Source organism: Peromyscus leucopus, chromosome 8b (genome assembly GCF_004664715.2).
Source record: "Peromyscus leucopus breed LL Stock chromosome 8b, UCI_PerLeu_2.1, whole genome shotgun sequence".
Taxonomy (NCBI): domain Eukaryota; kingdom Metazoa; phylum Chordata; class Mammalia; order Rodentia; family Cricetidae; genus Peromyscus; species Peromyscus leucopus.
In genome coordinates, this window is record NC_051086.1 from 11,164,759 (window position 1) to 11,191,662 (window position 26,904).

Consider the following 26,904-nt stretch of genomic DNA (forward strand, 5'->3'; position numbering starts at 1 on the left):
ATGAGTGAATCACAGCCTGTTATAATAAAGCATAATAAAGTAATTAGAGATTGGGTTTCTATCAAGGTTCTTGCCATGTAAAATGTTCATTTATCTGAAATTTGCTTAAAACAAATAGATTAGATTCATTTCATGAACAAGAATGACATGACTTTTTTGTTAACACCGATTAATGACTTCAGTTTCTAATGTCATTAGTCGACTATCATCATTCTGCCGTTTGAAAAATGGTCTCTGGAATCTGTGGGTTTCATCTCAACATGAATGTTTGTCCATTTCTGATATTCTACTGACCTCTAGAGACTACATGGGTGTGTATATAAATCACATACGATATGTGACTGAACATATACAACATATCCCTCACAAACATCACACGGATTGGGAATGAAAAAACCCTGATTACACAAACCCTCTTCATTTTGGAATAATACATCAATCTTTAGCTTTTGAACCTATCCTCTGCATGCACATTTTGTACAAGTGTCCCTTTAATACCAGTCATGTTCACAACACAACCCTTGTGTTCTTTACTTGGTTGAATGATATACAGGAGACTCAGAACAGCGACTATCAGACAAACTGATCGGATCTTTGGATTGTGACCTGCATCCACATAGGATATAATAGAGAATCCAGACTCCCCTGCCTGATTTTTTCTCAAAGTCAGATTTATTTTTAGATCTATTTGAGAGTAGATCATTTTATAGGAAGATCTCCCCCAATCCTAGGCATTGTAATTCTTTTTAAATCTCTCTTGCTAAACATAAGAAGCATGTAGAGTGTAGAGTACCTCATGTGGCTCAGGGGGCTTGGCATTGCTTTTTATCCATGTTAACAATATATGAATACATGCCTGAAAGTTGAATACAAAATAACTTCTAATTTCAGACTAGACTATGAATTCCTTAATATGGATGCCAGGACAGGGGGAAAAGCTAGTGCTATGCTAGTATTTAGAAATCAAAAGTTCTTGGGTTCAACTCCCAGTAACCCCCTTCAAAGCCTTTGCCTTATTTATCTTGGAATCCGTGAAACAAATTATGAGATATTAATAGTATCAATTAGGAAAAATGCCACAATATTTTCCAGGACTATACTTATACCTTATCAAGAATTTATTCTTTCTTCTGCCTCCCTTCCCTCCCTCTGTGTGTCTCTCTGAACTTAAATAGAGTAGACATATATACCTGTATTCTGTGTATGTATACACACATATGAAAATACAAGCATATAGGTGCTGATGAATACTGCATGTAGAACGCTAAGATCTGACTGGTCATTAGTTTTTCCTTCTTTTTGTGTGTGTCTGATGTGCACATGCACATATGCCCATGTGCCTGATCATGTGGATAACTGAGGGCCCTTGTGTGCACAACATGCTTAGAGAGGTCAGAAGACAACCTAGAGGGCTGCTGCTTAACTTCCATCATGTTTTGACCCAGCCTCTTTGTTGTTAGCTGCTGTACACACCAGGCTAACTGGCTTGGGAGCTGCAGGGATTCTCTTGTCTCAATCTCTCAATTTACTGTAGGTAGAACGTGATTTATTATTAATCTCTACAGGTTCCTCATTGTTTGACTCCTCTGATAGAATACTAAAAACACAATCCCTGACCACACATAGTAAATACATCCAATGTATATGCACATACCACCACACCCAGCCTTAAATGGGTTTTTGGGATTTGAACTCAGGTCCACAAGTTTTCACAGCAATTGCCTTTGTTCTGATCCACCTCCCCAGCCCATGAATGGTTTTTCTAATAATTATTTCCTACTTTTAGCTTTATATATTTTATTACTGTTTAAATTCCCATTTACTAGATACATTGAGGACTACTGGCTATTATAGCACATCTGGCTGGACAGGAACATTTAAAAACTTAAAGCAAATTTCTTTCTAACTTACTCAGTTTTAATCAAGTGATAAAAGAGTGTTTTTAAAGCACCAAGGAGACAATACCATTCTGTGTCCTTTAGCCTGTCATGTCAATTATATGTGTGTTTTATCACTTACACAGCACTATACATTTATAACTAAACAGAGCTTGTGAATTTTGATTAGGTACCTCGAAGTACTACCAATTGCTAAGGCTTGAATTTCATCAGCGGGATGACAGAAGAAAACTGGGCACTGTTGGATCAGACAGTACCATAAAGCAGGGGGTGTAACTGCAAGATTTGGAAAGAGTCCATGATACAAGAGAAGAGAACAGAGGAAAGCTGATTTCTGATTTCATCGGATATCCACTAGAAAGAATCCTGGCTCCATTCTGCAGATACGTGGCAAGGTGGCTGGCAACTTCCACACCTGGCCTACAATTCAACCTTTTCTGCGAGGTCTAGAGCTGCTTCCCATCTTCTTTCTCTTTCAGCCTAATACATGCCCAAGAAGCCCAGAGTCCACCAAGAGTGGGAAGACTTTCCAGTAGCTGAACTTGGAAAAAGAAAAAAAAAATATGGCGGAATGGCTAGCAGCTAGCCAGTGATGGAAATGGAGGAGTATTGTAGGAGAATGGGGCTGGAGGCACCAGTAACCTACTTTTGGATTTAACATTAGCAAACTATGCTAATCAAAATTCTGATCTAATTCAGAAGGTACCCTTGCTTGATCCACGTGGCCTTTCAGAAGACCTGCACACCCCAATTCCCAACCAGTTAATTAAAATGGGTAGCTAGCCTTATGGGAGGGGAGGGGAATTATATAAGTCAAAACAACACACCCAGAAATTTGACCCTATTAAGATGGGTTGATTTGTTTTATTTTATCTTAGTGATTTGCTCCTTCAAAAGGCAGAGAAGATAGTGACATATGAAAAGATAAAGTAAGCTATCATTTGCAGCTAGAAAGTGATCTTCTTCCCTTCAACATTGAAATTTAGCAGACAATTTCAGTGGATAATTTTTTTTTTAAAATTAGACTTTTTACAATCTTCCATCTTTGAATGCTATTCACTGGCTTGGACTTTTCCCTTCCGTGTCATTAGCAGAAGTGCTAATGATTAGACAAGTGTTTCACGTCAGGTAGTTAGGGAGAAGACAGAGTCAGAGAAGAAATCTGAATAATCCCTGTACTGGAAAAATCAAACCCCGGATAATCAGGACTGTACTGTACAGGCAATTAGGATTCTGTCCAGTTAAGAGAAATTTGTAATCCATTCAGTTTCAAGCTGGTAAAGTCACATTTCTCAAAAACTTGTATTTCGGCCTCCGATGGCTTAAAAAGTTCTCCTTACTAGATTGTCTCCAATTACAGAAATCCTTCCCAAGCACAAGGCTGCAGAAGTATATTAAACCTGCAGGGTACCATGTAGCTGGCGGTTTTACAGAGCTCTACAGCACACGGGATCCCGATGCATGATGTAACACTGCCGGAGCAATTCACCACAATCTGATAATGCTATTTGTTCAGATCACTAGAGTTGTCTTACATGGCCATGTAGGTACGTGGGAGAGGGGGAGTTATCTTTGAATAGAAGGCTCAAAATATTAAGTAAAGGGAACTAGAGATAAATTCACACTTGAATATTTTCCCCAACTTGCAGCCAACCCTCCACGCCACCACCACATGCAAACACACACACACACACACACACACACACACACACACACACACACACACACACACGGTGGGTCTTCAGTAGATATCAACAGATCTTTGACTCACCCAGCAGTAACAGAAAAATGCAACAGTCACAGATTTGTGAGCAGAACAAGCATCAGCCAAAACTGTCAGACCGAAGTCGACAGGGAAAATGCACCTCACCTTAAATACAAAGATCAACTTTGGTACAGCATCAAAATATGATGAGTCCTTAACAAAGAGACAATAATAATAGGATTGTAGTAAGATACTTATGTCTAGTGAATACAAGGCTGCTTATGTTGTGGTATGGATTTTTTTGATTGCTGATATTTTTTTCTAGATAATTTGAAATCCTCCACAAACACACAGAAGCAAGACAGTCAAATACAACATCCACGAGAAAACAGGCAGGAAAAAAAACACCCTACATTGAAGGTATGAGACAATAATTTCTAAGGCTTTGGGATCTATTTTTTTCCTTGCATTGTAATGCATTCAAGTGTATGAGTGATGCCTTTTGTGTTTGATAATGTCAAGTGTGAATGTCATGGGCAGCCCCCCATCTCTGATGATATTAAAATGGTGGGAAGATGAAAAGCTTGGAAAAGTAAATGGAACAAATTAAATTAAAGTGGCTAGAGGACACAAAAAGTCATTCATCTACAGTTTGGTTCTGAGGCCATAGTGACGACCCCGTCTACTTAGGCAGGCTGGTAAAATCACTACTTCTGAGAAAAAGTGTGGCACTCCTTCTGTTTAATTGTGCCAATGATTATTTTTGCACCCTCTGGTTGCAAAGTCCGCAGAACACAAGAAAACACCGTATACATTTGCACATAAATTTATATTATATAGTCTGAGTAATGTCTACCACTGTGGTTGTCAGTCAAATGCAGTAGGCATCAAAGAGTTCAAGGTGAGGTAGTCGTAGTTTATAGAAAGTAATTGACAACACAGGCAATTTGGGGAGGCAATTAGCTCCAATAAATAAAGTATATACCTTTTCAGAGAGATGAAAACTCTCAAAGATCACACAAATCCATCATAATCAATGTCAGGAAACTGGAGATAAACCCAACGTGGATTGTGTCCAAATAGCAATAGCCTAGACAGAACACCACATCTTCTAAACTACGTGCTTTATCTTGAACAAATGGTGAAGGTTTTCCTTATGAAGATATGAAATAAACATATTTATACCAAGTCTGTCCTTAATGAGACCATGGCATCTACAGTACACACAAGAAATTGCAATAATTACAATGGCATCTGTTTTTTCTCCTCTCAATATTTGTCGAATTTGCTACCTGTGATGGGGCTAATGCAATACCCACTGGCCCCCAGCCTTGAGAGCAGGCATTTTCCCCTTCTTTCTCAACAACATCCCTTAAAGGTAAGTTAATACCACAGTCACATTAGCAGCTTCATAACGCTGCAATATAATTGGAGAAGAAAGGTCATCTAGACAGGTGTTTCAGAGACTCTTGGGGGGAAACTCTGCTGTGGAGATTTACATTTCTACTCCGTCCTCACTTCCATACCAACTTGCAACTACTCTACAAACTGCCAGATATCTTTGCCATGGGTACCCAAAATTTGGCTGGTCATTCAAAGCCTACAACTGCACTAGGATCCGCCATCGCTCGGGGTCCCTGTTTCCCACATGATCCATCTGCTAGTGCTGTCCCAGATTATTTTATGTTTTCATCTTCCCTCCTACTTCAAAATATCCCCTCAACCTACACCAGCCTCTTCTTGCGTCCTCTGCTGAGGAAGACAGGGAGGGCATATTTGATCCATCCACTAGAGCTCTCTTGCTACACACCGTAGCTTCCATTTCTATAAAGATGCCAGTGAGGGGCAGGCATTTCTCATTGTTAGTTAACATTGGGCACATTTTATTCACGGTGCTTTGGATACAGGAAGTACTTTATAGATACTATGAGGAAAAAGAGAAAGAGGTGCAAACAACCAATAAAAATAAAACCAGAAAATACAGTCACCCAAATGTAAGGCTTTACCTTTTAAAGAAAGAAACAAAACAAACCAACTACTACATGTCAAACAAAATACGCACTTAAAACAGAAAAAGAAAGCTGGAATGCCCTTACCCCAGTGGACTCCTAGTGCTAATCGCAAAATAGATGTAGCTGACGTTCATGCCTTCTAAATATAAGCTCTTTCTTCCCAGGAAAAAAAAAAAAGAATGGGGGGGGGTATTATATCAAAACATCCTGTGGAGCACTTCACACCTCAGGAATGAAAACTGACAAAGAAGTATTTCAATGCAACAGGAAAATCCACCAGTAGAGAGCCAAGTCTGCCCAAGGTAACAAAAATCAAAAGCTATCTAACGTAGGTCAGAAGCTGGGCCCGTGTGGAAGTGGTTTTGTGATGCCCAACACTCCCCTTATGTGAGAAAAAAAAAATACACTTCTCTTCTCCACTGAAATTGGCTAATTGATCATATCTAAAAATAAATATTCCCATAGACAGAGGTCATTGGTTGCTTGAAATTGCATCAGTTCGTGCCTGGGTACTAGAATCCTTGGCTCCTCTGGGATGTCTTTGTCATTTTATCAGAATGATTACCAGCAGAGTAGTTCCAGTGTGGGTCCCTTCAGCTTCTAGCGCTTCTATTTGCTTTTGCATTTCTATTTCCCCTATCAAGCCTTGTGGCTTTTGCTTTGTCAGTCTGGCACTTAATATCCAATGTTAATTACATTTCCCATTCTGAGGAAAATCCTATTGGGCTAATTTTTCAACATCATATAATGAAAGAACTTCAGTGACAAACCATGTAGGTTTTCGATTGTTTTTTCACTGGTACATCTATTAAGAACTTAATATTCAGTGGGGAAACAGTCTCAGAGCAATGAAATTCTATTACTTTAGAGGTTGCATGCTTTTAATTTCTTAATATTTCATTACATGTTGGCAACTGGTGCATATTTTTATAATGCGTTTGATCATTACTCTTCTCGGGGTATTCTATTTCAGCTCTTCCTCTGACATCATATTTGCATGTTAAAGGGTTTTAGCATTCAGGGATGGAATGTTCTGAATAGCAATGTGCAGTTAACTTGATTTTTTTTTTTTAAACGGAAAACAGCAAACAGACAGTATATATAGGGCCCGGGGAGGACGATATCATTGTTTACAAATCTAAATCAAGTTTGGATAGCTTTCTATAGAACATCATAAAAGGTAATGATTCAATATAATTCATTAATTAGCAAATGAGTTTGGAGAGAAGACTCTGTTTCTTTGCCTTTTCTAAGTCTACTGTTTTTCTTCTCTTTCCTGCAGGGGGTGGGGGGTTGGGGGAATAATCTTTTCTTTGCTCTCCAGCAACATCTACTGGAAAAGTCAGAAAAATGCTATTTATATGAATCAGATAGTTTGAGTAGGGATCACACTGATCGCATCTACCTAAAGAGTGCCAGCTGAACTACCATCCGGCTACAGTGCACCTCTTTGTACACACTTTAGTTCTATTTTCTTCTCTAGGAGAGCCAGAGGCTCAGTTGGGGTAAGTGCACAAGGAACTATTTAAAATTTATTACTGCCTCACCTGGAAGAAGTCATTTTCATACACCAAAGTGGGAAGTACATGTGATAAAGACAGCACAGTGCCCAGGGATGTCTCAGGGATGTCTTCTCGACCCCTACCACTTACGCAAGACATCATCCTCAAAGTCAGAGGGAAAAAAATCAATATTTAGGTGGACCAAGAGTTAGAAAAGAGTTCATGCAAGAAAACAGTACAGGGAAGGTGGAATTCGAGGAAAGCTACTATAAGATTCTGTAGAGTTTCTTAAGTTAAAAAGGAAAAAAAAAAAACCAAAAACCAAAAAAACTACATGTGAGGCCATTCTTTAAATTTGCCAGTGCCCACTAAGTCTACACAACATTCCCAGCAATTTCTCCTTTTATGGTTCATGTTTCTCTCTGCAATTCAATCTACAGAAAAAAAATTCAGTTTGCCTGCACCTGTACCAGGACCTGCCCAGGGAACTCTGGATGTTTTCATCTGACCAGAGCCACTGTCTACTTGTTCCCCAATACCCACTACTGAGCAGGTCCTCATGTCTTCCCTCTCAAGGCTGGATCCACAAGCTGCGCCCACAAGATACCGTTAGGTGGGTCTGGCAACACAAGACACCCCAGAGCGAGGTGTTTAAATAGCCAGTCCAGTTTAGAAACTAAGCAAGAAAACATCCTATCGTGACACAAATGCATGAAATCCCCTCTTCCCAGGCTTGCTGAACTCCACAACGCCATAGGAGAGCCGTTCTTTCTAGGGCCAAGCCTGAGGGCATAGTCCTCACCTTTCCATATTCTATTGCCGAGAAGCATTCTCTTAACCGAACAGTACGCTTTTAAGGTATTTCCCCTATGCCCATCAAGGTAATTTTAAAATGAACTTAAACATGTCAGGGGTAATGCTTCTGGCCAAATCCTGGGTAGAATTCAGATTCTGGTCACATTTCATTTCAAAAGTTGGCCTATTTGTGCTTTTATTTTTCCATTCTTAAGTATCAATTCATTCATGCCAGCCATAATTTTTTAACAACAGAAGCAATGGACACAATATCTATAAAGAGTGAGATTAACAGCAAATAACCCAAACTTTAAAACAACATCTGCAGCAACAAAAACCCTATGCTGAGAGATTCAAGTATAGTGCATATTCTCTGTTTGTTCAATGTGAAAATAGATATGAGCGTTTGAAAGCTTCATCCCAAAGCTTTTTAAAGGAGAAATGCCATCAAATATAATCCAGAGTTCCCATTCATCGCGCACAAAAGAAATGCCTATCTCAAAGCTACCTCTGGTAGAGGACTACAGGTATCTTAGATTTGAGGTCCTAAATCAAAGTTCCGACTTGAGTCTCATAATTAGCCCCCTCTGTCATTAAGGGGCTTAAAATCCAGAAAGCTTTATCCAACAGCACCTCCAGAGTTAACTCCCCACCAAACTGTCATAACTCAGTTCTCCTAATTATTTACTGGATGCAATTCTAAAGCATGCCCTCACCTGATGTTTTAACTTCATATTTCATTTGGGACAACACTTCGTCTCCATTTAGGAACTGTCAACCTGCCGCAGGTTCAGGAGATTCAAGACGCGCCTCACCCACAAGAGCCAAGCCAAACACACCCAAGCAGCCAGACTTAAATAAACTCTGCCCTTTGCTGATACCTCCGGTGAGAAATTATTATAACGCATCAGAAGTTCAGTTAGAAGAAAAATTTCAAATGCCATCTGTCTCCCAGGGCTTAAGTCCTGGAGTTCAAAAGCAGTATCAATTGAATTATTCCTCCCCCCCTCCCTTAGCTGTTTAGAATTTAACGTAATGCAAAGTGCTATTCTGATCAGAATCATCTTTCTCATCTCTCCCCTTAAATAAAAGGGAGGAAAAAATCATTCCGTATAAATGCATTTACTATACAAATCTATTTTCAATTGAATCTGCTGCATGCTCTAATTCATCAAAATTAATACAGGTACTTTCTATGTTAAACAAAAGGAAGCCGACTGAAAAATCGGCTTCTGCTGCAGATGCCTTTCTCAATTACAAAACGGGTGAAAACAGAAATTTAACTAAGCCACTCGGTCAAACCCTCCGATCGGCGCTCTTACCTGCCTCAGCTGAAGGCTTCCTTCCCTTGTTAGCAGTGTGCAGCATCGCTAGCTCGCTCCAATCCTCACCACGGGCTCAAATTACACAGCTAAGTCCACCCCCTCGCCTTTCCCGTCTCTGCCTTTCTTTTCTTTCTATTTATTTTTCTTTTTTCCCTTTCCTTTCCTTTCTTTATCAGTATTATTTTATTTTATCTTTTTTTTTTGCCAGCAAGAAAAAAATACTTATTGAGAGTGATTAGTTTTTGTTGTCCCTTTTAAGTCCCTCCTGCAGGAAGGAACAGGGGAGCAATGTGACGCCACCTTTTAATCTTTTGTAAGAGTGAAAAGGCAGAAAAGGAACGCTCGATCAAGCTGAGCTGCACACATGACTAAAACTCGCAGGAGACGCTGCTGCTTGCTGCCTGGCGAAAGCACCGCTAGGCTTGAGTGTAAGAGCAGGGAAGAGAGGAGTCGATGGAATGTGACAACGTTCTGTGCATCAAAGGCAGGGGGAGAGAGAACAATGAGCGAGGGAAGACAGCGAGGAGAGGGAGAGATGGAGGAAGAGGGAGGGAGAGAGGGAGAGGAGAGGGAGAGACAGGAGAGAGAGGGAGAGAGAGAGGAGAGAGAGAGAGAGAGAGAGAGAGAGAGAGAGAGAGAGAGAGAGAGAGAGAGAGAGAGAGAGAGAGAGAGAGAGAGAGAACACGCACACACACACGGAGAAAAGATAGAGCGGGGTTTCAGGCAGGGGACTCTCAGAATAAAGCCACAGTGCGGTGTCTGGCAGCTTCTGTTTTTATCTCAGCGAGCATGATCCGCGGCCTCTCTCATTTAGAAACACATCCGTGTATCTTCCAGGTTTGAAAACTGAGATAATCGCAGTGTGTCTCTGGTTTTGTCTGATTGGCATTTAACTGTACAGTGTACCTGTGATTTTTTTTTAAGGGTGCATTTGTGTGCAATTTATTTCGCATATTTATTTATGTAGGCAAAAATGAAAGCTGCTAATTTCTACGGCAATTTGCAATGTAGTTTTACTGGCAGATGGAAGTCTACTTACCATAACTGCTGACAAACTGCCACGGGTAAACAAAAGAAGAAACAAATGCTTCGTCTTGATAATTGTCTTTAAAAAAAAAAAGCCCACCCCAAAATATTAGCACTTGCAAAAAAAACAGTGTTTCTTGGTTCAAGTTTAAAAGGTGATTTTTCTCCCTTAGTTTTAGAAATAAAGGCACAATAAAGGGAAGACATGATGTTTGAAGGAAAGGTGTTGGGAAAGAGGCCATTAGGAATAGGAACACCTAAATTCTCCCTAGTTTCCCTCCAAATATGATGAGGGATGGTTTTCTGGAGTCCTGGGGCAGAGATTTTTTGAGTCACTATACCACCGACTTACACTGCATCTTCTGCCTTCCTAGACTATTTTAAAGGAGGTTCCATTTAAAAAAAAGTGGCAAAGAAATGATTTGCCCATTCACATCGCCTCCATTGCTACCTCACAAGCTTTGTTCCATTTCCACAGTCCCCCTGCCACATGGGGGCCAGGATTACACAGTTAAATTCCCTCAGTGACCTCTTTTATAAGGATGTAAATTGCTGATTCCAAGGTCAAGTATTTGGTAGAAGTTTGTTATTGGTGAAATGACTGCCTGTTTTTCCATGGTAACCTGAGCGAACGCAGCAGTGAGCTAGCACTAAGAGGAGACGCCCGTCCAACCTTTTGATGGACCATCTCCTCAAACCACATTTCTTTGACATCAGTAAATGTAAATTTCACACACCCAACTTAAAACACGTACTAATTCAGAGAAACTAAACAGCAATAATAAGATACTCCCAAATACTCTGTTTTTGTATTCCTACCACGTTATAGTCTAAGGATCTGTCCGTGGACCCTCAGCACCTTGTAGTTTGGAATTCCTGTGTAAGCCAGATACAGAATGAGAATTGGTCCAAGAAGAATAAAACCCTCCTGCCTGTCCTAGCCACAATGTTGTATCCAAAGTGGGCTTGCTTAATCTTGTTAAAGCCAGAGCGTAATTCTTTTCATGCCTTGCCAATAGGAGGATATGTGTTTTGCTTGGACCCAAATAAAGAGGCACCCCCATCTCGGCTGTTCTCAGATAAAACTCTCCTGATCATTAAGGCAGTACAGGGGATGGAGGACACACAGGGGCTGAACAGAAGGCAGCTGGCCAAAGCGCAGAGTGTTCAGATGTACACTGGGAGGGAAGCCCCAAGGCCCCGCTTGCTGAAAGGGATGTATTCCAGACTCACCACAGATATTTTGCGGAACATATTGGAAGCAGCAGCCACAAAGTGACATTACTGATACAGGATCTATAGTTAAAATGAACTTTATTCAAGGGAAGAAGTAGACGGAAGAATTTTCTGACAATAGAATTTAAGATTCAGCTACAAGGATGCATCTGTTTCAGCATCACAGAAGTGGGGACGGGGGAGACTGGGGCTTACTGAACAGGGTGAGCAAAACACAGTCAATGAAAGGTAAGGAATCAAGTCTAGGCAAGACAAAATGATTTTTTAAGCTATAAATGGTTAACAGTGGTATTGCTCGTTGTGACCCCTTATGCAGTGAGCAGGTAGGTACACGTCATTTATAGCTTGCGAGATATGAATTCTTTACTAGATCTCTTGAATGAGGAGGACTCCCTCGGGTAGCTTAGGTCCTGTTAATATTTCTAACCAGAGTGTGACTTTCAATGGATGACTTCTCTGCAGGAAAGCTTTACTCTTACCTGCTTAGACTGCTGTATAGGTTCGGTATTTACGTTCCCGGTTTTGGGATCTAGGTTGCCTGCTTGGGATCAAATCCCAGCCTCAGCTACCTCCTTGCTGTGTGACCTTGAACAAATCATTTTCTTCTCTGTGGCTATTTCCTTGTCTTAAAATGGATATGAGTCTCTGTGCCTCATGGTCTGTTGCTAGGAATAAACAACGTGCGCGTGGTGTGTGGAGTGTGCTCTTAGAACACAACACATGCCCTGACATGACAACTTCTGCATTGTTAGTAAATCCCCGGACTCCTTTAAAGAATTTTAAATGGGAAACATAATATTTAATCGCCTCAAAATGGATGACACAGGACGACTTCTTGCCACTCTGACCTTCCTCACACGATCTAGTTATTGACACTGCCCTCTGGGTCTCTCCACTTGAATAATGGGCTTAAAACCCAACAAGTTCTACAACCAGACCGGCGAATCCGCCCTCAGAGCAAGCTTTCTCCCCAAATGTTCCCATCAGTGAAAATGTAAAGATCTCGGAGACAGTCTGGGTTTATTTCTTTCCTTTGTCTGCAATCAGTCCATTCCCTACACCACCAAACACCACTCCCACAGTTTTAAAAGATCTTGTGGCTTCATTTCCAGACCCCAGACTCATCCTGATTTCTGCTCTGTTCCGGCAATTCTTTCGTGCAGCCCTTCTCTGTCAGTGCTGAGACACATGTAGGGTACAGATATGCAGTATCCATCCTGAGGACATTGCCAGGGCCCTGCCGACTCCTGTATCAGATTGTAACACCATCTCCTTTTTCAAGAAGGCACTTCAGATCCCAGTGAAGGAGAGTGACATTATTCCAGGTGTGACCTTGAATCAGCTCTAACATATAAAACAGCTAATCTGTGGCAAACCAATGCTTTCCTATTAGCGCCCTGTTAGTTGAGACACCTCTCCCCCTGTCATGACACAGCTTATTGAAAACAACCATTTGAAGAGGTTTTCTTTCTTCTCCAATTCATTCCTCACAAGCCAGAATAACCTTCTTAAAATGCCACTTTGAATGACATCTGTTCCCAATAGTTATTGATTGGCCAATTGAAAGTCTGTTTTATTTCATTATCTCACGTATCAGCTTAAAAAATCATCAAAGGTTCACAATTCCCCAGAGAATAAAGTGCAGATTTCTTTGCTGCACACTGAGTCACCTCTGTGGTTTGACACTGACTAGCCCTGTAATGTTCCTCTATCGCTTCCACATAAGATCTTGCTGTCCCCCAGCCCAGCACATCCGCAAGTCCTCCACAGCTTCACACACAATCCCAACTCTCCTTAATATTCCCCCACCCCCATCTTCTTCACCAAAGTATGAAGTATATTTAACTGCAATCTCTTGATCTAAGACCAGAACAAGTTACAAGTCCTCCAAAAAGATGCCCTTGACCTTCCTGGTTTACAGCAGCGAAATTGCTTTAATCACAGTAGCTATCCGAGGGCCCTAGGAAAGGTGGCGTACATCATAATTAGGAGCTTGGCTTTGGACTTTGCCCTAGGTCCAAATCCTGACCCTGGAATTTGCTTCTTAATTGTGGAACATTGGTTAAATACTTTCTTCTCTAAACCTTACTCTGCTGTCTATAAAATATGGTGAGGACTTTGTTATCTACTAAATACAGGAAAAAACGAGCTCACAGTTCAGATCTAGAACCTACACAATAAAGAGCAGTTAGCAATCATACAAGTGCTCTCATTACCTCTAGTTTTTAACCCTCACCATGACCCACTCAACGACTGTTATTAGAACTATTTTATGGAAATGGGACTGAGGGCTAGCAAATGAATTTACCAGATGTCACACGAGTAGCACATGGCAAAGCCAAACGCTTGTCTCTTCCCTTTCTAGAGTTTTACAGACCCTTGCCATTTACACAGACCTTACCCTAATACCCTAATTAGCTTATCATGATTTGACTTTTCAGGTTGTGGACCCATGTTTCCAATTATATTTTAAATGAAAGGAGAGCACTACTTATGTTTGAGACATCTCTGCATCTTTAGTGCCTTCCATAAATCTTTAAACGAAGCAGCTTGCTTACTCGGTAAATGTTTGTGGACTGTTTGATCATCTGTGCTCATGGGGATTAAAGTTTTCAACCACATTGAAATTCCAGGACACTGTTGCGTGAGGAAATGGCTTCATCATGAACCATCATTCATGAACACCATCATGATTATACAAAATAATATAAAGGACAAACATTACATATGAATGAGCCAACAGAAATGAGTGGATCCTCTTCAGAGAAACTGCAGGGAAGTCATGTTCGTGGACCTGGCCCCTCATATGAGGTATTTATACTCTGCTGAAAATGTACCCCTCAGGCCACCAATTCCATGCACGGGAAGGGGAAGGTTAATAGCTGAAAATCATCCTTTTAAGGTTACACAGAAAGTCAAGAGTAACCGCTCAAACACTCACAGCATTTGGTAACCTTTAATTCTTCTTGTTAAATATAAGCAATAATTACCTTCTCATTTATCTTCCCGCTAGATAAGTCTACATAATATTAAAACAACCCGATCGATGTAAAAAAAACTCAGTTAACCAATATGTTTTCCCATGTACACGGTACTGAGCAACATTGTTGAATTTTAAACAAGTTGAATAAATGCTTTAAGAGATAGGCACAAGCATGTGTGTGCATGCGCGCGCGCGCGCGCGCGCACACACACACACACACACACACACACACACACAGATACATACACAAACCTAGTTTCTAATGTATTTGTGTATATACAAGAAAAGAAATACGCTGTGCTCCCCACATATGACAATCACTGGGACAGAGCATTTACTGTCTTGTAATATTTGCATATGCGTCAGGAAGTAGGGGTTCCTTCACTATTACTTGCTTCTCTGTCCATATGAGGCATACAGTGAGTGCTAGGTACCCATAGATTTGATGAATGAACAAGTGGAAGGGAAATGCTCTTCCCTCCCAATTTTGCCATTCTACACCCTCTCCTTTCGCACAGAATTTGTTTTGTGAGATACATGTTACTTTTTGTTCAATATAAAATTCTCTCAGCCTCAAAGAATCCTTTTTAGATTACATTAGCTCATGGTAAATGCTCTTTTCTCAAATTTCAAAGCACCCATTGCCTGGAACATTTTATTACATATGATTTTACAATTAATCTTACCTTGCCATTGAACATGCCATAGTGTTGGTGAGCTATTTTTCTTCTAATAATTCTAGGTCACTTTTTTACTGGATTTATATCTTATTTCCCACACATTGATTTCAAGTTTCCTGAAGGCTGCAAGCATTGTGTTTATTTTCTGTATATTATATATTGCTATACCTTTGAGTACTACTGGGTACTTAGGATGTGTTTATAGAAAAACATGTTTATTTGGTTTTTACATTGAACATTCTGAAAGATAGTGTGCAATTCTATCCTTCAGAAATTAAGGGAAGAAACTAATCATACAGTCCCTGGACTTTCAGATTTTGCTAGAAATCAGTTGGCATAGAAGCAAGACTACAGAGCATTTCTTCTAGCTGTCTCACCCTGAGGGTGGCCTAGTCCATTGGTTAATATTTATTTCAATATATTACAATGCTCTCTCTCTCTCTCTCTCTCTCTCTCTCTCTCTCTCTCTCTCTCTCTCTCTCTCTCTCTGTCTTTCTGTCTCTCTCTGTGTGCTTAGGTCAGAGGACAACTTACAACTTGCAGGAATAGGCTCTTTTCTTCCACCCTGTGGGATCCAAGAACCAAACTCAGATCTTCAGGTTTAGGAACAATTCCCTTCGTGGTTGAGCATTCTCACTGGCTCCAGTGTATATATTTGAGCAAATGTTTTGAGTCAACCACTATTTAAGAAAATGTCATAATTACCTCATCCCATCAGATTACGACTGTTGTGGAGGAAGCATTAGTAAATTGGCCTCTGGAAGAGAGTGGCTCCACCTTATCCGGTATACATTAGTTAGAAGTCAGCTCACACTGACCCATCCACAACTAGTCTTTAGAGAAAGGATTTTTTTTTTTATTACAACCGGTTTCTTCTGTGGGTCATTCATAAATGACCAATTATATATCTCTTAAGGGAGGTTTATTTTTCCTTAGGGTGACCATGACAGGAAGAGAACATGGCAGAACGTATCTCACCCTGACCAGCCTTTCTCCTCTGACGAAAAGATCTTTCTCAGGGAGATTTTTCACCCACATAGTGCTTCTGTCTGAGGTCACTAGAGACTAACATGAGTGGAAAAGTCTATAAATGACTGCTTTTCAAAATGAAAATAACAAACATTCTCCAAAACAAAACAAAAAAAAGAACATAACCTTTGAAGTTTCAAAAATGTCCTTAATGTATCTTTATTTATAAAGATAAGATAATTCATGTCCATTTTATATCTGTTTGCAAAATAGGAGTGAGTACATAATGTAATTAAAGGCTTGTGTTATAAATAGTTTTGAATTAGCTTCTTGAATATTGTAATTATGTCATAGCTTACTTAGCCAATTAAAAGCAATTATTTTGCTTATAAAATTGTGAAAATTATTTACCATGTTCTGGCATCTTGCCTTCTGTCTGTGGATCAGAAGTCTGTCTTTTCTATTTTCCATTTCTGTCGTGTATGGTGATTTGAACAAGACCCTCAGTGAAAACCAAAGTAGTGGCCTCCCAATCATAAAGCAAAAATGGAAAAACCAATCAGGAGAAAAGCTCAAGTCTCTGCTTCCCATGGTGGACCGAATAGAGCTGGCCTCAATGAAACGCTAAGTAAGAATTTATGTTCCTCTCCATTGAGTTGAACACAGGCTTTGGTGGACTGTTTGGTTCTTGTTACTGATGTTTTTCAATATGGAACATTTGAAAGCATCCAACCAGAAGTTGCACAATGATCACAGCCTTGAACGTATTCATCAGAAAAATGCATTCACTGCTATGGGTTTGCTTTTGACTGTAACTAGTGCGCGGCACTGTTTGCCAGCTTCTTCAATACTCTCACCCATGACAATCACAAAAGCAATTCACAACCTGACTTATCAGATAGTTCTGTTTTACAATAATCTGGTTGCTATTTGTAAAATCCAGGATAAAACAGTGCAATTTCTGATGTTGAATATCTGAACAGCTCTGGAAGCTGTGCAGGCGAGATATGCACTAAAATCTGTAATGCGATGGAATTACAACAGACAGACATTCTGGAGGGTGTACACTCTAGTGCAGCTCTGGGTACATGGCATTTCGTGGTGCTAGTTTGGAGATCTGCAAATAAATTCTGCATTTAGACTACCCCTTCCTTTGGTTTCTTTAGCCCTGAATTTAACTCTTGCATTATATATACATATTTTTTTAAAATGGAAAAATCCCTTTAAAAAAATGAACCATCAAAACCAAAAATCACCAAATCACTCTTTCCAGAAGAAAATGACTGCAAAGATGTTAATTCAATAATTTATTTTATGAGCCTGCTCCTACATCTCTCTGTATTATGAAAGAAATGACATCTTTCTGATGAGACATTAACACACACACACAACACAACACACACAAAGTAGTGATTTTAATGGCTGACAAATCTCCTCTTACATGGGGCTTACACAGTAATAAACAAACCACTTTTCTAGTGATTAAGCTGCGCAGATGTCAAAGGCTAGTGCCATGGATACCCTCTTCGAGTGCAGAGGCACTGGTTCAATCCTTTGGGGGTGTTTTGCTAGCCACACGTTACTGCATAAGAGCAGTGGGAACAGCATGTACCACTGAGAGGCAGTATAGTGCAATAAAAAGTTATCGTATTTCAATCCCCAATCAGCCACCATCTGAATATATGATACTGTCCAAATTTCTTAAACATTATCTGTCTCAACCTTTCTATCCATTATACGGGACTATTACTGTCCCGTTTGTGATGTGGTTAATGAAATGCACTAGAATGCTTATAAAGGCAGAGATCTTAAGGCTTTCTTTGTGCTTCAAAAAAAAAAAAAATCAAAAATTATATCCCAATGCCAAATGTTCTGAAGATGACAACCATCAATTAATAGAGTGATGTAATAATCCAGGCAGTAGTAGTCCTGGGCTGGCTGAAAGAATTAACAACGCAGCTCACTTCTGCTGCTGTGAGTGCAAGAGCATGTCCTCTGCAGAGGCTCGATAAATATTAGCTGATGATGATATTGACAGGGTGCCATGTACAGTCACAGCACTAAGTGAATTACGAAGTTTACAATTGTTCAGAAAGCGCTTTGAATAATTACCGGCAATAAGAGAAACCTAACCCTGACCTCATTTACTTTACTATGACATCATCTCATGCATAGTAAGAGGACCACCCATCTCTGGAAGTTCAATAGCCCTGTCTTCTCTCAAGACTTGTGTGACTAAAAATAAGGTCAGACTGCAGAAAAAAAAAATCAGAATTTGCATACCTTTTAACACTCTCATTGTCATGGTTCTGGGGCAGCCCACCCTCTTTCTTCTCTGGATTATTCTGAAGCCTTCCATTTGTCTTTCATTGTCAACAATTGACTGCCTGTGGTGGATTTGCTATGACTCAAATGTACCCTCCACTTTCCTATCTGTGCACTTGTATGGTTCTCTTCTACACTGGCTGTGCAACTGGTCTGGAAAAAGTCTTTGGCAAATGAGAAGTAAAGGTATAGCAAACTCTGGAACATCAGGGCTTGCACTGTTGAAATGGGGCAACTGCCATAAAAGAAAAAAAAAAAAAAAAAAAAACAAAAAAAAACTCTTCCTTGCCTCCTAGAAGAAGAAAACCAATATGGCAAGAGGGTCAGCCTCTTCATGGAACTCATCCCTCACCCTCAACCACCAGCAGGACAGAACTGTGTAAGTAAAGGCAAAACCAGCAAAAGACATACCTAGGGAGTACAGCAACACGTGAGAATCAGAATCATGAACCAGCCGTGTTTCAAGCCAATGAGTTATGATGCAGTTTGCTATCTAGGGGTAATAACTGATATACTCCCCCTAGTGACGAGTTGCAATGTAGCAGCAGCGGGCTTTTTCTAATGACAACTGGATACTCTCTTTCCTCTGCTGCAGACAGACAAGGGTTCCTCATGCCCCAAGTCTTCAGAATGTTTCAAAGACATGCTCATGTGTTACCAGGTCTATAGCCTCCTCATCGGTCCTTTACCCTCTTCTGTGTCGCTGCACAAGCTCCTAGGGGTGTATCTCCCTGACTATGGATCACTCTTGCAAGCTACTAATGTATTCCCCTCAATGCCATTTTCACAGCAAGGCTAACCCAATCAGCCAGTTAAAAACTGCATCATGCCTCACTCCCACATCACAGCTTCTCTGTATACCACCCCCTACACTTGATATTTCTAAATTATTGTATAGTTAACTAATTTTAGTCCATGTCTGGCTGCTTTTATCAGAATGCATACTCCAAGATGGTTTCCTGCCGGACACTTATACCTAGAACCTTGGCTAGTAGAATATCGGAATGATATATACTTGCCAGGTATTTGGTGAATTACAAAACAAGGTCTTTGAGGTTGAGATGCCCACAGCTACATACTGGGAGTCTTCATTCAATGATGAGTAGAGAGTGCATAGATTCCGGAAGGGTAGCCAGCTAATGTGACTTACAGAGACACGCCTTGGCAGAACTCAGACATAACCTTGAGGGCAAGGATACAGAAGGTCAAAATATTTCTTTGGGATGTAGTTATCAGCAGGTAATAAGAAGAACCCTATGGGACCTGGTATCAAGGCAGCCTTGTGGGAGAGACTACGGAGCAACCCAAGGGACACAAAGATAAAGGTGCTTCCAAGGGGTAAGCTGGATCTCTTTTAGAAGGCACAGTTGGTGATGTGTTTACAAGCCGCCTCCCACCCCCAAGAAATGCCCCCAAATACAAAATATATCTGAGGCTTGGCCTTTTTGTGCTCTTATCAGGGCTGAGAATATAAACCAAGCCAACACTTACAGCCCTATGACAAGCCACAGTTTTCTGGCATTTATGCTCAACATATATGAATACTAGATGGTTCATCACCATTTTCTTTAAAAGTGGACTCCTGGTTGATTTGACTAACCACTAGCCGGGGAAGCACAGGTGATAGACTTCTACTTGAATACCTTACTTTGTGTGCTCATCATAAGAGAAATGCATGGAACAAATACAAGGTTCAGCCTGGCTGGGCCATCTACAGCATTCAGCACAGGTGTGCATGCAATAATTCCCCTTAGCACAGAACAGATGAGACCTCTGATGACTTAACTCTACCCCACAGCCCCAATCTTGGTACAAATCTCCTTGGAAATGACCTGTCTTCTTTCTGACCTATACTTCATTTTTTTTTTCTGATACTCAGCAATTATTTATTATCCAGGACCATATTTGTACTGTTTATAGCAACCATGCCAACTATTGCTATGAGGGGGAAAATGCCTCTTAGGTCAACTAGATTCTTCTGTGTATGGAATAAAGGACGTTAGTTTCTTAGAGCTCTCAATATACTGCTCTCTATGTTCAATTTTCCTAAAAATGGAAATTGCCAGGAAGCAAAGAATGTGGGAGATGTATGGTTGGACGCCGCTGCAGCCTGGCTCCCTGGCTGATGGATGGTGCCCTCTGAATGACTGGGAGCACTGACTAGCTCACTATCATAGCTCACTGTTTCAGAGAGTGGACAAGAAGCAGCCCAGTCCAAAGGTACATCTCTGTCTGTTCCTTGGCACTTCAGTTGCTTCAGTTAGTCATTGTGGCCTTTCATAAAAACCCAAACACCACCAGGCACAGCTCTGACTTCAGCCTAAGCCAAAGGATGACGCTGAAACCTGAAGCCGGGATTCAGATTTGGGTAATGGTTCCAATGCATATATTTTAGCATTTGATCCCACTTAACATACAATATTTACTTCAGGATGTGTGGTGGGGGAAATGTCATTTAAAAAAAATCTTTTAGCTTAATTACCAAAGATGTAAATGTGGTCTCACTTGCAGAATAAAGCTTCTCTTAACAATGAGGTGTAAATTGGTGTCTGCCTAATCTGTTCACAGTAGGAACAGAACCTAACACTCGCCTCCTCGCCCTGGATTTTGCAATAGTACCTGGGAAATTAATGTGTCCTTGGAAGTTCCCGCAGCATTTCTGATTTGTTAAGAGAAAGAGAAAGCTAGGCGGTTCACGCTGTATTCCTCTACCTGCCGCAAGGACATTTGTTTCAAATTTTTAGCATCCATGTTGAGCTGTGGACTGAGGCTACTGTGTTTGACCTCAGTCCCAGACATTGGACGTTCACCCTTCTTCAGATTGTCCTCTGTCCCATCTTTTGTGGCCTCCTGCCTATCCTCAGATGGAGTGAAATGAATAAGGGAACTAGTGTGTTATTTATACAATGACCTTGGGCTCCTGGGGGAATTGAAGGCGCTATTCTTTCACTTATGATGTTTTACATTTCAAAGAGCCTAGCTCTCTTTGATATTAAAGAATGAAATGTGCAATGTAATTGTTATTGTTTTATGACCTTTAATAGGTTAATCAGGCTGCATCAGGTTTTCCACTGTGTGACTCGTTCCACAAGACATGATTTGCCTCTCAGTAGATGAATTCTGACAAAGGGCCTCAACATGAATATTTGAAGGAATGGCTATGTACTGGTGTTTAAATCCTGAAGAAAAAAAAAAACATGATTACTTTGCTTACCTTAATTCTTCCGTGGGTAGTGGAAAGTCTGTCAGCTTTTAGTGCTATTGACATTTTGGGCAAGATCATACTTTGTTGTTGTGCGTGGGGGTGTATCATACTTCCTGAGACATTTAACAACGTGATGGTTATCTATCCATTCGATGCCAAGGGTAGTCCCTTCCCATCCCACCCCACCCCATTCTGCTGAATGACATTTGTCTACACAATGCCATGTCTCAGGAAACAAAACCTACCCCAACTGAGAAACATGAGCCTAATAATAAATGGAATCAGAGTAGGTGGGACTGGGGTATACTCTTTTAGCATATACTGTGCCTAGAATCCACTAGCTTAAATGATAATTAATATAATAGTAGCCAACACTTATCAAGAACTCACCACAATGAGCACTACGCTGACGACTTCCCATGTTACATCTCATTTGGTCCATTTGGTCCTTTTAACAGACACACGTGATAGCAATCATGTCTTGCAACTTACATGTAAAGAAACTGAGGTGGACAGGGATATAAATAATGTACTGAAGCTCACCAAGCTGGAAAAGCAGAGGCACCAAAATGGGTACATGCAGATCTCTACTCTTCCCTTTTTGGTTTGGTCACTGTCGGAGTATGAAAATAAAATGTACTGGGAATTGCCTGAGTACTGCTGTGTTCAGGATATGTACATATATGCCAAGCAGAACCCAACAAACTAACAAAATCCCACCCCCTGAAAGAGAGGACAATGTATGTCCTCAAGTCATGTATGTGAAAATAAAAAGTACAATAGTACAATACAGAAATAAATAGGTGGCACTGGACAGATTAGATTCAGAATGTTCAGGACCATCACATCGCAGCCTCATTGGGACCTGGAATCATCAGAGCCTTATTAGTATACAGATCCTGATTCCCAGAGGTATGGGCCGCATGCAGCCTGGGTTGCTGACTTTCTTGCCAGCCCCTGGGCAAGGCTACTGCTGGCTTGAAGACCTCACTCTAAGCACATTGCCTTTAACACACTGGGAGATGCTGTTTCATGCTTTTGAAAAGTGAGGTTCCACAGTGTGTATCTGGGATGCCAAGAAAGCACCAACACAGAGCAGAAGAGGGGGGATAAAGAGGAGGAGAAGGAGGAGGAGGTGGGGATTGCCTTGGCTGTGAGAGTCACACTTGTCTCTCAGCCCTTCACTTGGAACATCTATGCTGTGCCCACTTGTGTCCACTGCCCACATATTCAGCTAAACATCTGCTATTTTAAAGGACAAATATTAATTTGAAGCACAAAACACCTACCCACCAAACATAACTGGTTTCTGCAAACACATTTTTATGTCCAATTTCTTACTTTTAGAAGACAATGCTTCTTTCTCTTCAATATATCATGCTACATAAAAAACTTCCCTTCTTCCCATCCCCATCCTCCACACTTATTGTGACTTGAAAACAACAATTGTGCTGCAGCTAACTAAGAGTCAGTATAATAGGGGGAAAATACGTGTGAGAGGCCAAAAGCAAGAGGACTTTTAATCCAACGAATGTCACAATTAAAATGACAGTTATGAGGACTGTAAACTATGTTGTCATTAATTTAGCTGTGCTCAAAAAGACAGAAATTGAGTCATGTAATAAACATTCACAAAGAAATGGTTTGGGAACTGATCTCTACTAATGGTTGTGGCCTCTTTGCCCAGACCACAGTGACCGCTGCAGATCACAAATTGTTTTGTGACATCTGGGTTTGACCATAGGTCATAATGAAGGGGATGCATCTGGAGTCACTTGGCTCTCTAAACACATCCAGCTAATTCTCTGCACACATCGCAAGAGATATAACAGAGGTAAGAGTTGCTGGGATGTAGAGATGGACCATAGTTAATACAAAGGCTGAGAGGCTGAGACGTGGAACCAACCAATTATTGGTAATATTTTCTACTCAGATCTAAAGCGGGTGGTCTAAAATAGGAAAGGACTGTGTGTGTGTGTGTGTGTGTGTGTGTGTGTGTGTGTGTGTGTGTGTGTGTGTCTCAGGGTGCTGGTATCGCCGCCACTCAAACTACACTCAGCTCTGAATATGAATGTGAGTTATGTCTCTGTCCTGGGCCCAGTCCTGGGTTATGCTGAGCAACACTCTGCCCCTTTGTTCTCAAGGCTACCTGAGGTAAAGTGTTTCCTATTCATGAGCGACTGGTATCACACCTTTATCTGGCATTGTGAAGACTAACCTGCTACTGACTATCTTGATATTTATTTCTATTACTTTATTACGTTTACTTGATATGCATTATTTTCTTTAATTTCACACCTTTCTTGGCTCCCTCTTAAGCAACAATATCTGTGATAATATAAGCTTAGAGCACTTCTCAGGGCTGAACAAACCCATGGTTACAATATTTAAACAGGCTTATGTGACGCCTGAGAGAGAAAGCCTTCTCCAGGTGTGGGAGAGGCTCCCACCATCCAGCCAAAGCTAGCCAAGTCCCCAGGACTTCCTCACCGTCCAACAATGCTAAGTGGTCAGAGTTGGCAGGCTGGAGCCTCTAGGACTCTGCCGCTGTATTTTGGACAAAGTCTGTTTCAACTTGCCAGAATCCATTCCTTCACGGTTCTGCTTGCACAAACCACCCAAGTGTTGTGTCTTGGGTTTTTGGAGAAACTTATATGTAGTGAACTTAAAAAGAAAACTAGCCCCTTTGCCCCAAATGCTTGGTAGAGTGGCTATGAACACTGCATCTGCAAGAGAGAAAAAGCTATGCTTTCTCCAGGCTTCAGATTATTCTGGAAAGTGAACACAATGCACAGAATTGCCAGATTAAGTCAGGGTTCTTCAACGCCAACTTCTATTGCCATCCTGTGGGTGACCATCCTGTGTGTTGTTTAGTGTGCATACACGCAGCCTCACCCTCTATCCACTAGATGCCAGTAGCAACCCCCAAGTCGTGACAACCAAAAATGTCACTAGATATTGCATAATGTTCTCTGGTGAACTGACTCACCCTCTGTTGAGTATAATTGGGCTAAATGAAGGAAAGTCTGCCAGGTGCTCAGGCTAGCCTATGCCATATATTCAGAGTCCAGTAGTAGTCATTGCATTTATTAAGGAATGAATATATGCTAGATATCTACTGAAGAACTTTGAATCTACTATATCATTGAACTTTCACATGATGCTGAGAGTCACAACTTGCTAAGATTCCCATTTTACAGATGAGGAAAATAAATATCTGAAGAGAAATATACTTTCTGAGGATGCACTGTTAATACAAACAGAGCTAGGATTCTATGGCAAGTCATGTTTTCAGAGCTCATGCTTCTGGGCTTTCTTTCCTAATACCTGCAGAGGAGGGAGTCTCCTCAGAAATGAGCAATAAGGAAGAGGAAGATGAAAAAAAACTCTATAGCTCAAAATAGGCCACTGTATTTCAAATAAAGAGACCAACAAAGAAATAGTTAAGGTAACTGACAATAATTCAAATACAGGTTACATAAATAAATTGCATTTGCCAGTGGTTTGTACATACACACAAACACACATGCACAGACATTTGTATGTATACACAGATGCATGCAGATACACAGGTACCCACACGTATATACAATTGTGTACAGAATTCTCATAATGGGTAGAGAGATCATAATGTTCCCCAAACTGCTAAGGGTAAAAGCAACAGCAAAGTTAACACATCAAAATAAATAGACATGGATGAAGGGATGGTAGTGAATGCCTAAGGTTCTAGCTATTCAGAAGGTTGAAAAAGGAGTATTGTTTTAGTCTAAGAGTCATGGCAAGCCTGAAAAATAAAGCAAGTTCCTTATTTATAAAACAAAAATAACAAAATAAACAAACAAACCAAAACAAGAAATGAAAAGTGTATTTTCTGGTTGAGTCCTTAGCTAGTACTGTAATAAGTTAAGGGTATTCTAATGTTGCACAAAGATGCATGCCTGCTTCATTACTGTAGAAAGATAATGTGAAAGGTCAAAGATGGCTGCTAAAGTTGGGATGATGACCAGTGCAGACTGGTGGTGGTGATGTGTGTGTGTGTGTGTGTGTGTGTGTGTGTGTGTGTGTGTGTGTATGTGTGTGTTAGAGGTAGGTAGGTAGATAGATAGATGGATGGATGGATGGATGGATAGATAGATAGATAGGTAGATAGATAGATAGATAGATAGATAGATAGATAGATAGATAGATAGATAGATAGATAGGTAGACAGATAGACAAATAGACTTCTGGTGTCCCCACCTGTGTTGAGCCTTATTGTACCAAGTAATCTTCTCACTGCAGTGCCCTAGGCAGTCAGTATGTACTAGCCATTGGCATGCACTAGCCTCTATTTAGGACTGTGAAGATCTCAGACAACTATAGAACCAGAACCCACTGACCTTGACCTTGACTGCCTAGCTTCTGCTAGACAACTGACCTTCCTGTCTGTCTTTCCCTTTCTCAGCTATAAAAAAGAAACAGTCTGTGATAGCGGATGTTCTGGTAAACAAGGTGGTGGCTTATATAAGCACACATATATTGTCCTCCTCGACAAACAAAAACATAGGAATCAAAGTCAAACAACCAGAATAAGCAAACGCAAACACAAGACTGTGACATGGAATATGTATACTTATGCATATTCCTTTATGCATTTATATGAAAGAGAAACAAACACAGGCTACGGATAGCAATTCAGAAAGTTGTTGGTCAAATCTGCCTCCAAAGTTCCAGACTCTAGGCTGATGTCTTATTAAGTTTGTCATTGTCGGACACAGAAAAATGAGAGCTTGTCTACATTTGACTGAAAGTCTTTGCGTTTCTACCAGTCTGAACTAGAAACTTGCAATTAAATCAATTAAGCAATGAAAATCAAATATTCCATTAAAATCTAATTTTCCTCATATCTGATTGGTTTTAACTCAAGCAAGCTGGAAGCAGATGAGAGGCAAAACGACTCCAAGTCTGAGATGCGGAGATGGGAGAAAAGAAAACTGTTCAACACGTTCACAGCAAATGGAATCACAGCATTTTCCTCTGCTTCTGCTCGCGTGCATTTAGCCATTAGGGGTTCCCCAAACATCAGCTTTCAGAATTAATGCCGAAGACCGGGAGGAGAAGATCAAGGCTTCTTTCTCCTCTGCCTTCCTTTGGCAATCACGTCCTTGAGGTTGCTTTTACTTCTTACAGAATTTAATAGGCTAGCCCAAGCTCCAATTCAGACAATACCGTGTGTCTGGTGCACTCCAGCACGTCCGAAATTT

At 40.6% G+C, this 26,904-nt stretch overlaps 1 protein-coding gene across 11 annotated transcripts in view; it reads right to left on the minus strand.

Annotated features, from left to right (window-relative positions):
- Positions 1–26,904, minus strand: part of Tenm2 (teneurin transmembrane protein 2) — a 1,236,692-nt gene that overhangs the window by 668,269 nt on the left and 541,519 nt on the right. For 2 of the 11 annotated variants that reach the window (XM_028864314.2, XM_028864312.2), the window contains exon 1: positions 9,235–9,801. The exons of the other annotated variants lie outside the window; for them this stretch is intronic. In XM_028864314.2, the coding sequence (XP_028720147.1) occupies positions 9,235–9,280 (46 nt within the window). In that variant the 5' untranslated portion in view covers positions 9,281–9,801. Of the gene's footprint in view, positions 1–9,234; positions 9,802–26,904 lie in introns of those variants that run through there. 11 annotated transcript variants of the gene reach the window in all.